The sequence below is a fragment of the Halichoeres trimaculatus genome, unplaced genomic scaffold (assembly GCF_033239565.1).
Source record: "Halichoeres trimaculatus isolate MK-OKI-2021-1 unplaced genomic scaffold, fHalTri1.1 fHalTri1_scaffold_10, whole genome shotgun sequence".
Classification (NCBI taxonomy): Eukaryota; Metazoa; Chordata; class Actinopteri; order Labriformes; family Labridae; genus Halichoeres; species Halichoeres trimaculatus.
In genome coordinates, this window is record NW_027437187.1 from 15025093 (window position 1) to 15042765 (window position 17673).

A 17673-nucleotide genomic window follows, 5' to 3' on the forward strand; every position below is an offset into this window, starting at 1 on the left:
ACTGCACATCTTCATCCTATAGGGGAGCTTTGCACAATTTGCAGCTCAAAAAATGTGCACTTTCCTTACAGCAGCGTCTATGACTTCTCTTTCCAACAACCCTTAGCCCCTTTAACTTATAACAGGTTTAATACAGGCACTCTGACGTTTGAAAATTTATTCATATAATAATAGATAAAGAAATAAATAAATAAATAAATAATTAATATGAAAATAAATATATAAATAATATCTAAATAAATAAATAATATTTAAATAAATAAATAAACGAATAAATAAACGAATAAATAAACGAATAAATAAATAAATAAATAAATAAATAAATAAATAAAGCTTAAGACAAACTGATGAGAAATATGCTTGTATTAGTCATAGACTGTAAAAAAAAAAAAAAAAAAAAAAAAATCATCTTGCTTGGCTCAAAATGAGGTTGCCACAAAAACCGCTCCCCCTGGTGGCTGGCTGCAGGATAAGTCAAAAACTCTGTCTCCATAGTCATTCCAGATTAGCTGAGGAGGAACTTGAAAAACTAAATACCCCTCTTAGAAATGTTCCTCACATCTGTAGTCTGTGGGGGTGTAAAGATATTATTGGGCTGCACTGTTTTCAAATCCTTTTTTTTTTTTTCTTTTTTTGAAAAATGTCTTTTTCATTAGTTATTAGAGATTAAAAAAGTGGTTTTCTGTCAAATTTAATGATGATTGACAGCTGCTGTTCTTGCTCAGTATTTTCAGGTAGAGTAAGATATGTCAGGAAGGACAGCCAAGAAGAGATTATACTCTCTTAAAAAAAAAAAAAAAACTTTTATTGGTCACCTATCTCCACACAGCTTTTCTGCTGCGCAGACTCTGATTGCACAATGGCCATACTGTCCATCCTATGACTTGAGCCTGAAACAAATTTATGCTCAATATTTGACTTTTTTTCTGCATAGTATCAGCCAGTATCAATTCCCCAAAGGCCTTCTTTCTTCAAATATTGGCCTTTATTAATGCAACATGTATTGGATTTTCAAACAAACACATTTGAAGGCATCACTGTCTGCATTATCCATTTTTTTTTTTTTTTACCACTTTTTCCTCTCTGGGTCACAGGGGTGCTTGAGCCTATCCCAGCTGTCACTGGAGGCAAGGTGCAGTGCATCCAAGACAAGTCACTTCCCCATCACAAGGGCTAAAACTTAGAGACAGACAACCAGCAACACTAACTGGGAATTTAAAGTGACCAGTCAGCCTGATGAGCATGTTCTGGAGAACATGCAAACTCTGCAAAGAAAGGCATCTACAAGCCAGTTTACAGTGAAAAATATGTAATAGGTCATATACACACCCATAAAAATCACAGTTTTTTGTGTTTGTGTGTGTGTTTAAATGAGACAAAAGTTTATATTGATTGTGTGTGACTGTTAAAATTGTTTATACTGCCTCATTCTTCAGCTACTCTTATGTTTGAGGTAGTTTTTTTGCCAACTTTCTCTTTATTTGCAGTTTTCTAAAAGGAGACGTGGATGTCATGTGTTTTGGGAGAGTTGTCGTCTTAATCCACTCACTTATTTATGTATATTTCTATTTTACCCTGTGTAAGATCACTCTCTACTTTTCACCTCCACCAAGGAGGTTATGTTTTTGGGAGAGTTTGTCCGTCTGTTTGTTTGTGAACAACATAACTCAAAAAGTTACAAATGGAACTTGATGAAATTTTCAGAAAATGTTCAAAACGGGATGAGGAAGAAGTAATCAAATTTTGGAGGTGATCTGGATCACCATTTGGATCCAGGATTTATTTAAAGGATTCTTTATCATTGTGAGATAGGGACGTTTTTACCGTATGTGTATGTAACTCCATGATAAATGGTCAGATTGCTTCACAAAACAATACAGGACAAGGTCACCATCATTTCTGACAGATGTAAAAGTATGATCCAGATCCTGGCAATATTCTGGGTGCTAAGATCTGGAATATGAAACATGTACTGGGTCATCATGATTTTCAACACTGTCAGGTAACAAATTATTGTACAAACCTACAACTAACACCACATTGTAGCAGACAGTCTGCTGAAACAGAGTATAACATTAAAGTAAGACTAAAGTGTTGCGTGACAATCACAATATGTTGGTGGAGGTCTGCGCTCTCTGAGTGCTTTTCTAGTTGGTATAGTGATCTGACTTTAAGGTCTCAGCATCACTTATTTTTGTGCAGCACAGAAAAGTACAGTTTACATGCAAACACATTTATCACCAGTGGTTGCATTCATGCACACATGGACCTACATGGAAACATTGATAAAACCTGTGTAGTCATGTGCATCTGTTTGTATGAATCCTTCTGATGCATTTATTTCAGATTACAAAGAACACTTACAGTAATCAAGCAGCTACAAAGATAACAACCAGAAACTTACATAAACGAGATGTGGAAGCATTAGGAAGCTATTTCAGGCCACCGAAGGACTACGGCACTTTGGCAACAAGAAACCTGCAGAGAAGTGCAGACTTCAGCACAGCACACTGTAGACAGTCAGGTAACCTGAGCTGCAGATCCATATAATACAAACAGAGGGCACCTTGACAAAGCTAATACACACATACACACATGCACACACACACACTCACATAGTCTTGAATAAAGGAAGCACATTGTGAAAGGATTATCTATTATGATCCAGGTGATGAATGCACACACCAGCATGCTACAGCTACGTTTGGGATGAATGGAAGTGAGAAAGTGAGATTTACTCTGTTTTCCATTACTGGTGGTCTTTTCGTGGGGAATTCCAATGTTGCTCATGAAAACATAGACACACACACCAAAGAGGTCCGAGACTTAGCTGGAGATGCTGGTAATGCCATTACCTTTGCCTGTCTCGCATTGGACTCCTTGAAATGCTTGTTAGGACAGCATTGTGCTACTTAAAAGGCTCAGGGCTTTTGTGTGTGTGTAAGAGAGTTTGCCTCATTTCCTACTCCCCTTTGGCTCATCCGACCAAAACAATACAGGGTTTACTCAGGCTAGACTGACCTGAATGTTGTTGCTTAGTTGCTTTGTTTGCAGGATGATGTTAGGAGGCGTGCGGTGAAATTCCCAGCATTACATCATGAAACCAAAACTACCTTTGTAAGCAAGCTACCACTGATGGGACTTTGGGTGTAGCCCCCCTCTTTATTGGATTTGGACTCAGTTTTTTTTGTAGCATTGATGTACTCAGTGTCCTCTGGGGGCAAATACCTCCCTTTGTCTCTCTGTTTCTCACACACGCCACTGCCTCACCTTGCTCTCTCAGCCCCTGGAGGTAAACACCGCTCAAACTCATCACATCATTAACAAACAGTCCACCCCCCCTTTGCCAGGAGACAGCCAGAATAGGGAAGAGGTGGAGCACAGAGACATGTGTATGTATGGTTGGTGTTAGACAGTAAAGCAGAGAGATAAATCCAGACATTGAGTCAAGGTGAAACAAGACAGGAACCATCAGGGTGACGCACATAAAAGGCGCAGCTCTCAGGTCCCTTTATTTGTCTCATAGGTGTTTATATTCTTCCATCTATGGTTTGTGAGAGGATCTTTTCCTCCTGTAGGGTCATTAATCCCGGCCACTCCTCAGCACACCTCTAGCACCTCTGTTGAGAAGCACTTTGCTAAAACAAACAGAAAACTTTTATTTTTGTCTCCTGAGTTATTTTATTGTTCATCCTCACTGTCTGTCTGAAGCAGGGGTGGCCAACCTGCGGCTCCGGAGCCGCATGTGGCCCTTTGCCTTTCAGTGTGCAGCTCTTTGATCCATTCATAAAAATACATATTGTTAAGAGTAGTGGTGTACTGATCAATCTAAAATATTGATATACTGATGCCAACATTGGGATCAGTGCTGATCAATGCTTGTTTATACAGATTGCTACTTAAGTTTCATTTTCTCTTCTCTAGTACGAATTTAAACACACTTACAAACACAATAAATCTTGCTTTGAAAGTTTGAAATGTATTGATTTTCTTTTTATGTCATTTTGTTTTTGTGTGTGAGAGGAAGTGTGTTTGTAAGACCCCGTGCGTGATGTGGCTCTCTGTAGTACCACAGTCATTTTTGTGGCTCTTGGTCTCTGACTGGTTGGCCACCCCTGGTCTGAAGGAACTGTTACAGTTTGGGTAAATGTACCTATATGCTGTCTTACAAAGACAAAGAGGCTTTCATGTCTGTACTATAAATAACATGCTAGGTTAGCCCACTACTCTTCCCAACTTTCCTGACTCTTACATCCAACAACCGTCAATTTATCAGTTAATCAGCTTAGGAGGAACCCTTTTGATTTTGTCACTAATGGATTTGAACCACACAGGCAAGCTAGCTGTAAAGCTAACCCTCTCCATTTTAATTTATCTTGCTGTTAATGCGTTTATATTTACACAATATTTGGTTTTGAACACTAAATTTCGAATCTCTTTTTTCATCGCATTGCAGCTTTCCCCTGGTTAAACTGTTCTCCAGTCTTTCAATTCCAACTCGCAAAGGTTAGGTTGTGGTGAAAAAACAGGAGTTTAATCAGTTTCATTTGTTGCTGTTTTCTTTTTCTTTGACAATAAGATATGATGAAATGTAAAAAGGCATGTTGGCCTGCACTTTTTATTTTTATCTTTTTATCTATCTATCTATCTATCTATCTATCTATCTATCTATCTATCTATCTATCTATCTATCTATCTATCTATCTATCTATCTATCTATCTATTTGTGTGACCAATTAATATGAATTATGTTTATTAAATATTTTTATTTTGTTATTATCATTTATTTATATTAAACACATTTTTGTGTAAATTATTTATTTATAAAATAACAAAACTAACTACAACTGTTAGATCCCACTGTGTTAAATGGCCATGCCTTGGACACAGATACAAATTATGCCTTGCACGCTGGGGATCCTTTTTCCCCCTAACTGCTGTGCATGTAGTGATCATAATTTTATTATTCCCCAGCAACAGAAGTGGTTTCTTTTTTTTTCTTTGAAAAATCCAGTCCATCTTGAGTGGTCCCAGACCCAAAGAAGTCCTGCTTTCCTCCCCAGCTTCAACCTGCATTTATGGTCTCTGTTCACAGACGGTGGTTGGAATGGGATTTAGGGTCCATGCAGTGGTTTTATGCAGTCTTATCTGTTTTCTAGTTCTTCCTGAGGTGTGAGGATAACAGCCATCCAGTATTGGTTTTTAAACTTTTCGTTTTCACGCAGACATATCTCCAGATTGATGATGTTTTTTATTTACTGTAGACGATGGAATCACAATTTATTCTATAATTTCTCAACTATTTGCTCATGCAGTCTCACACAGGGGGGTAAATTTCCTCCCCTCCATTTCTACCTCTCACTGTTGCACTTTTATACCCAGTCATGTTATCAACGTGTTCAAAATCAACCTAAGCAGATAAGAGATGCTCCTATTGGTATTATTATTTTCTTGGCACAAGGCAACTATTTGTGCTTTTTGTCCTTGTTCCAACTTCTTGAAACATGTTGCTGATATTGAATTTAAAAGAGCATACAGTTTTTGCTTGATATGTTATATTTTAACTACTACTAGATACAGGAAGTAAATGATTAGTAAATCATCAAAGTCTGTTTTAAAGAGTTGTGACTGCTTTGTAAACAGGGTTGTGTCTCCCTTTGTTAACCATATCTTGGTATAAAATTCATTATGATGTAGGTGTTTTTAATGCAGTTTCTCTGCTTCATAATTGATTTCCCCAGAAGCATACTGACGCACGTGGCTCTGTCTGAGTAAGAGGAAAAATCAATGGAGCTGTGTTGTGTGTGTGGACAGAGAGGAGCTGTTTAAACACAAAATCAATATGAAGACTCCAGAAGTGCGGGATGTCGTAATGTTGTGTTTGTCTGTTTGAATTCCCTTCCCAGCCCTGTTCAGCCCCCATGCAAGCACACAAGAAGAAGAAAAAGAGCAGAGAGCAGATTGTATTTCGTCATGTCTGTATTTTCGTCTCATTTTCACAAAACATGTACAGGGGAAGGAAAAGCCTTTCAATAGAACCTGAGGTATTTTTGCGTCAAGCAGCCTAAGGTATCAGGATGTTCTTTTAAAAACTCATCTAAATTCATCAGTGTTCTTAGATGCGTTGCTATTTACACAACATGATGATAATATAATAATAATAATAACAATAATAATAATGATTATTTAATAACAATTTAGCAAATGGGACAGCCTGCATCATTTTTGTTACATGTCATAAATAATTCTAACAACAGTTCTTAAAAATACAGGAAAAGAGGGGATGAGAGTAGAGGATGCTTAAGCCTCTGAGGGGGATATTTATCTGAACTTACTGTAGCTGCAGCAGCTCAGGGTCAAAGGTCAGAGAAAAGCTAATTGAAGGTCAAAGGAGAAATAAAACACGTTTTTTTACATTATAAATAAATAAACATCTCGCACCAGGAGAGCAGAGTTTTCGTTTCTTTCACTTCAAGATTTGGAGATTCTCTTTTTTTGTCTTTCCATTGTGTTATGCTGTTTGTATCAATGCTTTGGAAAACCAGAAATAAGAGCAAAAGTTTAAAAAAATTAAAACAAAATAAAACAAAAGACAAAGCAAGAAAGCAAGGGAGCTTTTGGGACATGCATTGTGCTGATGTACCAGCAGCGGTGTACCCAACGCTGGGCTTGGCTCACTGAAAGATCCCCTGAGAATGAACAAAAGGATGTGTGTCATGCCAGAGTTGTATATGTATGAAAATAAGTGTAAGTGCATTTAGAAGAAGGGGTGTGTGTGTGTGTGTTGGTTTGTTTCAGCTTTGGCGGGTCCAGGATGAGAGTGGAGCTGGTTTGGAGAGGACACTTGGAGGAGTCTGTGTCTTGCATATTGGCGTTACTCTGCAAACTCATGACACAGGCAGATGAGCTTTTACTGTATATGAGCAACTAACATGTGTGTGGATACTAAACCAACTCTTTTTTTAAACCACAGCTGTAATAAAACCATCATGATACACAAACAGAGATCCTGTTGCTGTCGATCTCTCTCGGACACTAGAAAGTCGTCTCTTAGGATATCATGTCACCGGTTGGTTATCAGAAAGAAGAAAAGTGCATTAAATTCAAAGTCATTCTTCACTCTCGCCAAAGAAGGAACAGCACGTATTGCTTTCTTGAGTTTGTTGAATGTGTGTATTTGTTTGTGTGTGTTCATAAATACCATACAGCAAATAATAATAATTACAATAATAATTCAACAAAAGAGAAAAGAAATAAATCCACAAAACATTATATTATTTCTCATTACCAGAATGAACCAATACAATAAATTAAAACTATAACTGAACAAAAAAACAGTCCAATAGGAGTCCATTAAAATTGCTATATATATTCATATTGTATATATAGTATTTGTCTGTCTGTAGCCAGCCTTTCTGGTGCATGCTCAGTGGTGACCATACGTGGTGACTGGGAGCAGTGGGAGGGGTTTAGGGGGTCTCAAACCTCAGTCCCATTACACTGTTAACACTGGAAAGAAGGGAGAAACGCTGTGCTTTATGGGAAGGGAGGCGCTGCTTGTTGCTCGGAGTCTTTTCAGCGACAAACTGCTGAGGATCCTTCATAGTTTGACACAGTACCGCCTTTCAGTTTAAGTCCTGGGATCTCTCTGCCCTGTGCTGCAGGGATGTGTGGAGACGGTGCCGTTATGGAGTCTGTTTTTGTTGTCGATGCACAGTCAGTGGCACTGGGAGGATGAGGGGGGTGCAGAATTGGCCGTGCGAGGTTTGAGGCTTTCTGACACATGAAGGGAGGGGACTTGGTTCAAATCACAAGCTGTACACCCACTGAAGCACACCACATTTGACCGCAGGCAAGCACTGTCCAAACTCTGTCAAAATAAGGATATTTTATATAGTAAGGATGCAGCATGACACGTTCTCTGGGTTGTTTCTTTTTTTACTGCGACAGAGCTCAGAGGATTTAACAGTTTCAGTACCTTCAGCCAACCCCTTCACCCCAAACTTCTCAAACTTTTCTTCTGCTTTGTGCATCAGCTCAGGAGGGTTCAGGCTTGCTTCAAGCCACATCACAGGTTCTGTCAATCCAGTTGTAAAAGCTAGCTTACATGCTAACCTTTCACAACGTCTCTCTGCCTCTGTTTGTACTTCTCTCTGTCAGAGTCTTTAACACTGTCTGTGAGGGGAGTACAAAAAGCCTTTTCTGTTCCCTCCCTCTAACAAGGTCCACTTTGCCACTAAGAGACAGCTCCTGTCAGGTCCATTATCTGTCAGGACACCTCGATGATCTCCATGCTCCCGGAGAAGCTCGACTGTTTCCCAATTTTCCCTAATTCTTCTCGGGACCGTGTCTCAGAGATACCGTCCTCGAACTCCATCTGACAGCTGCGCCTTTTGAACTGTTTTTCTGACGCCGCCCCGCTGTTGTTCTTAGATGAAGACTTTGAATCCTGGTGCTCTCTCTGCGTCGGTGGTGCAGAAGGCTTCTCCCTTTGGGACTTGTCTCGTAACCGCACACCTTCACTGCACCCAAACGGCACGTACGCCGAGCTGCTCCCAAACCTCACTGATGACTCTTCTCCTCCTCCTCCTCCTCCCCCTCCTCCCAGCTCCATGTCTCCCTCTCCACCCTCCACTGCCCCAAAATGCCAGGGGGCATCTGTGGTAGGGGTGACAGGAGTGACGGGCGTGGTGGCCTGGACAGTGTCTCTGTGTTTGGTCCACATGGCCCCGGACCCCACAGTAGGCAGCGAGGGGAGCGACAGGAGCAGGGAGCCCTTCAGGTTCTCGTCCAGGCTGGGGCTCTTGTGGTCCAGTGACAGGTTGAGGGACTGTGGAGGTTGGTGTGGTTGGATGTGGATTGGGGAACTATTGGAAGAGTGCTTGGCTTTCCTCCTTGGTCTGGAGGAGGAAGAACTAGAACGATGGACTCCTTCACTTCCTCCCAAACCTCCAATACTGCCCCCGCTGCCCGGTGAGGGGAACGGTGAATCTGAAGGACTGGGGCTGTCTGAGATGGGGGACTGGGAGCAGACACCATTGGAGGTGCCCGTTCCTGGGCTGTCCAGCTTACACAGCTTGGGGACGTCTTCAGAGTGTGTGGGTGCCATGATGGGGCAGCGGGGACTGTTTGGGGAGTAGACTGATTTAATGTCCAAAGAGAAGGAGCGTTTAAGCCGGTTAGTGTCCATGATCCTCTCTGCAGAGAGGTGCAGGCCGTTGAAGCCTTGCTGGAGGGAGGTGGGTGAGGGCAGTTTGGGTTCTGGAGGGATGTGTGGCTCTGGAGCAGATGAGTCATAGCTGCTGCGGAGGCCGTTCATCTCAAATCCGTTTACCTCTGAGCTTTGCTTGGTGTTGTTTTCAGAGATCTTGTCGTCAGAGTTGGAAGTTAGAGCCTGCAGTAATCTCAGACCCTTCTCAAACTCCAGAAGCTGGCCCAGGAAGTTGAAGTTTGGGGAAATGGACGGTCTTCGATCTTTGACAAACCTGAAAAGACGAGAAAGACAAAACATCAGTCACATGAAAGCAGGGAGAAAGTTTTTATGATCAGGTTTACTGAACTGAATAAGGAGCGAGGTGTGGAAAGTTTTACCGACAAACACATGGGACGGTGTTGTACAACAAAGCCTTTTGTACACACTCATTACCATGGCAACCATTAAACAATTTAATTTCCCACGACAGGGGGGAAGTTGAGAAAGTGATCTTCATTTCTTTCAACGGTGAGTTTCTTTTTTACTGGGGCTGACACCTTAGATCAGCTGGTGCTGGATGGGAGGAGGAAGTTTACCTGTAGGCATCATCCGATGACAAGCCCATTGTCTTCATGATGTATGCGATGGCGATGGTTGCTGAACGCGAGATTCCAGCCAGGCAGTGCACAATGACTCTGCAGTTTGACACCTTAGCTTTGTCTGTTGAGGAGGGGGGAAAAACAGGTCTGAATGCACGTCTTCATGGTAAAGTCTCTGGAGACAATCAACATCTATTGAAGGCAAACTGACATTTCCTGACTGAGTGTGAGGGGGGTCACCTGAGCGGATGTGCTCCACCTGACGCTATTGTTAGCTAAGCTGCACGTGAGCGTTTATTAACCGTCACAATATGCGGATGTGATGTATGAAATTTCACTACATTCTTAACACATCATTTGAGAGGGATTCACTTTCTTTAAGACACACTTCCTGATTGCTGTGTTTTTATTTTGTCCTCTTACCAATGAATTCATTTGTTTTATCCAGCCAAGGCAGCAGCTTCTCGCAGTAGTTGTCGTTGACTGGGATCCGCATGAAGTGGCTCTCACTGATGAAGTCTGGCTTGGGACAGGTGTTGCTAGCATTCAGCACGTAGGTGATACCATTCTGAGCCATCAGGTCCTGCAGAGACAAAAATAAAGGTTTTACATGTTTGTATGCTTTTTTTCCACCACTAAACAACAGTAATAACCTTTTTTCGATGAGTTTGGGAGATAAAATCTACCTTGTTGAGGACATCCTTCTGGGAGCCCAGGTAGAGGTGTGGCAGGATGCGAGTGGGCCCTACATTAGCCACAGGCAAGCAGGGCTGGGACAAGCTCATAGGCAGAGCAGTGGCAGGTTTCCCTTCACACAGGCCGGGGAAGCAGGAGGAGAAAGCAGCAAAACCTCCTGCAGACACAAGAGGAGAAAAAATGGTTAAGTACTCCAATGACTTTCTACAGGGCAAAGAACCAAACACACTGGGAACCCTGCAGAGACCCCAGCAGGCGTTGCTCCCCCATTGGCAGAGCAGCCAGACGCTCCAAAGGCTTTCAGGAGCAAATCTGGGCTACAATGTCTGGGTTCTGTTAGTGCAACAGGGGCAGAATAGAGGCTCTCTTTGCAAGTTAGGTTAACTGCAGGCCGGCCAGGAATGTGTGTGTCTGGCCCTTTAAGAGGCAGGCGGCTCCACTTTTGGCATATGTGTGTGCGCGTGTGTGGCTCTGTTTCCTGCATGAGCTCATGTCCTGTAGCAGTGCATTGCGTCAGGGTGGGGGAATGAGAGAGGCCACAGGTGCAGGGCCAGGACAGAGGCCCAGTAACATCCCCCCGACAACCACACACACACACACACACAACCACACACATCCACACACATATATACATCTACACAAACATTTATCACATATAATTATTACATATCTTGCAACCAACATATGCTAAATATTCACTCTTACTGCCTGTGACTCCTTAGAGGCTGCACACACACACACACACACACACACACACACACACACACACACACACACACACACACACACACACACACACACACACACACACACACACACACACACACACACACACACACTCATCATTACTCTGCAGAGCCGCGGTTGTATAACTACAGGGTGGGGGCCAATAAGGGGAGTGGGGTTTAAGTGTGTGTGTGCGCGCGTGTGTGTGTTGAGTAGTGGGTAATGACCTCGCTAAGGAGCGGGTAGCATTGAAGGGAGTGCTTTAAGGAAACCCTGAGCTCCACAAAGGAGATTAGAGCCTAATCTAGGTTCAGTCCTGCCTGACCCAATCTGGGACATAGTGCACACACATACAGACACACATACACACACATTCACACACACACACGGTCACAGAGTGAGAGTGAGTGAGACATGACATCACTGGTCTAAAGTAGCACACACAGCACAGTGCAGGCAGGACATTGCCTTCCATTGTAACACACACCCAGCTGCACTATTCATGTAGCCAACACACACATACACACGCACACACACAGCTAAACAGAAAGCACACAGTGTCAGCAGACTGAACTGTGCACTCAACAGATATGAGACCTAAAAAGCTGCAGGATTTGGTTTAACAGACTGAGGACAGCAGTTTTTGCTCTTAAGGTTTGATACACCCATGTGACTCCATGTTTGATGCACTGTCCCTTTAAGAGCAAAGTGAAGAAGGGCTGAGTGTTTCCAGCTATTAATGGTAACCATCGGAGCAATGACACCAGTGCTCCACATTGGGGTTGAAGTGGAGGTAAGGACAGATATCCCACAAGTGTGATCAACTACACTGTAAAAACTGAAATCTTATCAAGTGTTTTTGTCTTATTTTCAGTAGAAAATTCCTTTTTAGACTCAATATGAGCCAAATTCACATGACCAATCCAGAAAAATATCTTGTTTAAAGTTATTTAAGGACAAAAATGAGGTCTGTATTGCTCGTAACCAGTAAAAAAATCTGCCAATGGAACAAGAGAAAAGTTACTTGTATTAAGACATTGTTCTAGTCTCAAGGAAATTTTCAAGCAATTTTTTCTTGTTCCATTGGCAGATCTTTTTACTGGTTACAAGTGATTTGAACCTCGTTTTTGTACTCTGATAACTTGAAACAAGACATTTTTCTGGATTGATAAGTTGAAAGTGGCTCATATTAAGTATAATAAGACAATTTTTACTTAAAAAAAGACAAAAACACTTGATAAGATTTCAGCTTTTTGCAGTGTGATTTATCAGGGAAGAAATTAGGGAGCGCATGTTGGAAAGCTGCTGAGCTAACACTAATATGTTTCTATGATCAAACCTTTTTGGACTCAAAAGGCATCTGTAGCTTACATGCTGGCTTAAGTCTGCACTGGCAGTGTACGCTTTCCACCAGAGGGTCTTTCTAGTGATCTACTTATGCTGCAGTGTCAGTAATTCATAAAACAGAGGGAGGAAGGGTTGTTCTTTGAAGGGTTTCTTCCTGGTTTCTCAGTTCCCAAGCCGCCTCTACACACACACACACACAGAAACACACACACACACAAAGAAAATAAATGGGACTACATATAGCCCCCACCACAGGCATATATACTGTATCTGTGTGAGGAAGCAGTGAGTTCCTGGAGACTCTTAAATCAACAGGAAAGGCCTCACGTCACACACAAACCATTTCCCTTTCAATGGGAGGACATTGTTGAAGAGTTGTTAGAAGGACAGAAGACAGGACGTTCCACAGTGGAGACAGTGTCCGTGTGTGTGTGTGTGTTTAACCCTGTAGAGAAAGTGTGTATGAAAGGAAGTGACCTCATGGATGAAAATATACATCTAAAAATATTCTGGTTGTTTGATCTCCCGTGTGTCTGGATAAATAATTACCGCTGTGATTACTCGAAATGACCTCATTGGGCCATAAATCAACATTCAAATGGCAGGAAGGCTGGCAGACTGAGTGAGTAAGGGGTTACTGGCATGACGGGAGACTGAGGTCAGAGATAAGAGAGCAGGACTGAGTGCCTGCCTGCTTTTTAAGGCCGTTACATTACAGTGACATTACGTCAACACAATTACAACAGGGCATATGCTAAATCCTGAGATTGATTTCAGTACCTTTTTAAGACTTTTTCAAAAACCTTAGAAAAAGTTTTAAGACTTTATCGCAACTTTCAGTTGTTGTTGGTATCCACTTTTTACTTGTTGTAGTTTACATTTTTACAGAAACGATGTAAACAAAGGAGGAATAAAGCTTGAAAGAACAAATGAAACTAAAGGCAGGTTTATCCACACTCCCACAACAAGAAACAGCAGTTATTCAAGGCCAACTTGCCAAAGAAAATGAGAAATTATTTAATCATTTTTAAAATTTAGGACATGTGCCAGAGATTGTGTGATTGGCTTTAATGTTGTATTTAATTTCTCTTTATGAAACTAGAAATGACATTAATTTATAGCTGGTGTTTATACCGCTCACAATCCTTATTGTTGTATTTTATTGTCACTAGAGTCTCTATGTATTTTTTTTATTTTATTCTTTTTTCTTTTTGTATTTTTCTACTGACTCCATTGATTTCTGCTGTTAACACAACAATTTTCCAGTTTGGGATCAATAAAGTTACTCTATTCTTTTCTATTCTATTCTGTTTTAGAATTTTATCCGCTGAATGTTTTAACGTCCCAATCAGGGGACAGTTGCAAGGAGGAAAATAAATATTCATGGATAATTTTTGGGTTAAAGCTTGAATACCTATGAAATTTAATACCTCATAAAACCACAATTAAGACTTTTTAATACTTTTTAAGGCCCTTAATTTTCCCAAAATTGATTTGCTGTACAAGCACCGTCAAGTCAAAGCTTCCACAGCCAGCGCTAATAGACACTAGTCACACAGGAGATAATGTGTTATTGTCACCTCATCACCTGACCTCGCTCTGCTTAAAGTTTCCTTGGTGACCCCTAGGAAGGCCAGTGATGTTGATGACAGTGAGCTGTCGAAGATGAAATCAAAGACGACCACGCAGACACACAACCAGAGGAGGCGTGGCCTCACATTCTCCAAAAGACAACCATGACACATCCGTCCATTCCAATCCAAGCACACAAGAGGTACATATAAACACACAGTACACTCACACTGAGGTCACTGAAAATACCCTGTGACACACACCAGCCCAGCTGTCTGTGACGATGACATCAGAGTCAACAGGGAGGGATGAGTTCACCTTCATACTGCGTGATAATCAGAAGAGGTTAACACGCGCTGCACTGAACTCAAGAGGAATGCCTGACCCCAATGTCCACGAGGAGCTGGCTTCATGCTCATTTCAGGCCACATCAAACCCTACACGTTCGTTTAACATGAGCAGAGCTGATGAAGCTATCAGCCACAGAAAAACCCAGTGCCCTTCTTCTTCTTCTTCTGCTTCTTCTTCTTCTGCATCACCTCTACCTCGTGAATCTCTAACTCCTGGAAAAATCTACTTGGAGAGGAAGTGACTAACCCAATTCTAAACACATGCTGTAAAAAAAAAAATCAAAAGCAGAAAAAGAAAATGTTTGGTTGGAAAGAAAACACACAGAGCCGGGAAAGAGGGCACTGTGTCGCCATCGGCAGCACTAGCTAGCTAGCGGTGACTTCCTTTTTCCGTTTTCCTCTGCCCACTTCATCACTTATGCAACTGTTTTTTTTTTCCTCTCTGGCCCTGTCAGAGCCCAGCACTCAGGCCGCCTTTGTTTGCTGGTTGTAAGTGGCGTTTTTTTTTTTTCATTCTATGGTCATTTCCTGACTACATTTTCACACTGTCATGTGAAGCCACATGTTGCTATCAGTAAAAAGAGTATAATGTGTGTTTAGAGAGAGATATCTGGTGTAATTCTGTCTTTTCTGGAGCTGCAGAGCTGTGTGAGTCAGAGCAGAGAGCTGGGAGATGAATGGAAGAGAAAAGCTGGAGATATTGAGCGGCTAAGCAGAGACACTCTACACCTGCCTGGCTGTTCTGGTTAATGGGGAGCTCTGCTGTTACATCACTGCTGCTGGTACAAGCAACTCCTCGTCAATACAACCCCCCCCTCTTTTTTTTTTTTTTCTTCTGTGTGTTTGTGTGTGTGCTTCAGCTGCCCTCTTTAACTTGTCTGTTAATAGACACACATTGAACAGGCGTGTACATCCACACACACACACAGCCTGGGGGCATTGATCTGCCTGAATGAGCACTCCGCACCCATCCATCACTCCCACCATTGCAGTTCTCTGTGGTTCATATCAGGGGAGACATGACGCCATCCTCTGTGCCCCTCCAGCTGTCCCCTCCACTATGAGGGGACATTAGCATCTCAATGTGAACCCCCCCTTCATCCCTCACCCCCTCAAACATGACATCATTGCACACATGTCCCGCTCAGATCCACAAAGGCTGCGCTGCAGTGTGGAGGAGCAGTGTGAGTGTGAGTGTGTGTGTGTTCAAGAGCGGGCCACATCTGTCAGAAATGTGTAGACTGACAGAACAATGATGATCTAGTGGGATGAGGTCATCGCTTTTTATGCAGGGCTGGAGCTTTATGACTGTGTGATTAACACGTCATGCTGGCTGATGGTGAAACTGTTTATTGTTCCTCTATCTCAGTGGAAAGATAGGGGGGATCAAAAGCTGTTTCAGCAGTGCCGTGTTAGTGCAATAAAGGACTATAAACCCTCCTGTAATTAGCACGCTTTCACAAGTCTTTTTCCACAGAGACGTGTTGAAGCGCCTTGAAATAACCTGTGACAGACACACTTCTATTTTCAACCTGCTGACAGCAAAGGTGTGATTTTTTTTTTCTCTGCTAGCTTTCTCTGAGTTTGTTTGACAGATCCAACAGAAAGCCCTGGTTAAGATAAACAAAGAAACACACCTGGCAGTGTGAAGTGTGGCAGGTGTTCACGATCACTGCTCTGGACTGGCTCTCTGACGTGTCTTATTGTGCATATTTGCATAAAAACTGTTGAATGATCTCAATTTGTCAGTGGCCTAACTTTATCATGTATGGAGACGGGATTGAAAAGACATACTTTGAAACGTGTGTAAGTGTGCTGCTGTGAAAGAAGCAGATCTGCTCTGCATTGCCTCATCGCTCTGTGTGAAAGGTGTTATGTTAAACACCTGCAGTGCACGCTGCACACATATTGATAACACAATCTCCACAAGACTCCTTTCTGCAGAGAGAAGGGAGTGAGCAGGCGTGAGAGAAAAGCCAAGAGCAGGGGAGAAGAAAGAGAAACAGAAAGAGGCTTTGTGATAGTTTTACATCTCAATGACCACAGGCTGAGAGAGCATGAGCACTATGTCATACCATGGGTCATGGCTCTCATTCTTCCCCCCTGAGCCTTTTTTTCTCTCCCTCCTCTTTCCTCTTCATTGCTCCTTGTCTTCATAATGTCATCCTCTTAATCCTGCGTCTTTCCTTTTGGTGTCTCTAAACACATTAACTGCGCAAACAAAAAGGTGGGGAAACTATCGTGTGTACGGCTGGGTGCTGGAGGTGTAGACAATCTCGCTATCGATCCAGCGCCTGTCTTTAATATTCAATTCACATCTACCTTTCACTCGCAGCTCGCCTGGACTGGAATAATTCAACACCTGAGAGCCCACTGTGCCTTTGTGCTCATCTGCAATGCACAAAGCCATATGAGGGGCTTTCCTTTCACACACACTTTTTTTTTAATGCTTATTTCTTAGATGCATTTTATGGCTGGACGTCCAGCACCTTTAACTCCAAAGAAGCTCATCTTCAGTAGGTTAACACAGCGCTGTCACATCAGCAGACAAAGGCCTTCATCATCACCATGGTGCACTCCAGAAAGGGATGTTTCCAAATCCTTCCCAACATGCACACACATACACACACACGCACACACTATTCAAATCTCCTGCTCCCTATCCAGGTGGATACACACCTCGTAGCTCTCTCCCCTCCTTCATTCGGCGGACCCTGATCTTCAGCCTCATTTCTGTGTCCTGCAGGTCCGGCCAAAAACAGTCCTCCACTGGGGCAATCACCACATCCAGAGGCATCCCCCAGAACACGCTGTGTCCCACTTGCACACACTCAGTCTCAGATGAAAAATGTTCTGGTGCTCCTTTAATCAGGGATGGAGCAAGCCCTCGCTACTAAGATTGTTCGAACAACCGAATGTTCTCCTTTCAGGCTGGTGGAGACACGCTAAGTTTAAAAAAGTTCCTGCTGCTGCTGCACAGGTCCACTCTGGTGAAGTCAGCTGTTCCTGTGTCCAGGTGGTGTCCCTCAAGGAGTAGACCTAGTACCGCCAAAAGACAACAAAAACTAGTCCAGAATCTGTGTAAACATGCTCCTCAAGCCTGCTTTAATCCAATGCAATGAGCACAAAAATCCTCCACTGCTCTGTGAAGAGACGCTGAGCAAGAGGAGAGACTAACTGGGTTGTGTAG

The 17673-nt window shown here is 42.4% G+C and overlaps 1 protein-coding gene across 3 annotated transcripts in view; it reads right to left on the reverse strand.

Annotated features, from left to right (window-relative positions):
• Positions 1 to 5971: 5971 nt before the first annotated feature.
• dusp8a (dual specificity phosphatase 8a) overlaps positions 5972 to 17673 on the reverse strand; it is a 52316-nt gene continuing 40614 nt past the window's right edge. For all 3 annotated transcript variants that reach the window (XM_074677919.1, XM_074677918.1, XM_074677917.1), the window contains exons 4-7: positions 10479 to 10645; positions 10216 to 10375; positions 9790 to 9913; positions 5972 to 9485 (exon numbers count right to left, since the gene is read on the reverse strand). In XM_074677919.1, the coding sequence (XP_074534020.1) occupies positions 8270 to 9485; positions 9790 to 9913; positions 10216 to 10375; positions 10479 to 10645 (1667 nt within the window). In that variant the 3' untranslated portion in view covers positions 5972 to 8269. The remainder of the gene's footprint in view (positions 9486 to 9789; positions 9914 to 10215; positions 10376 to 10478; positions 10646 to 17673) is intronic.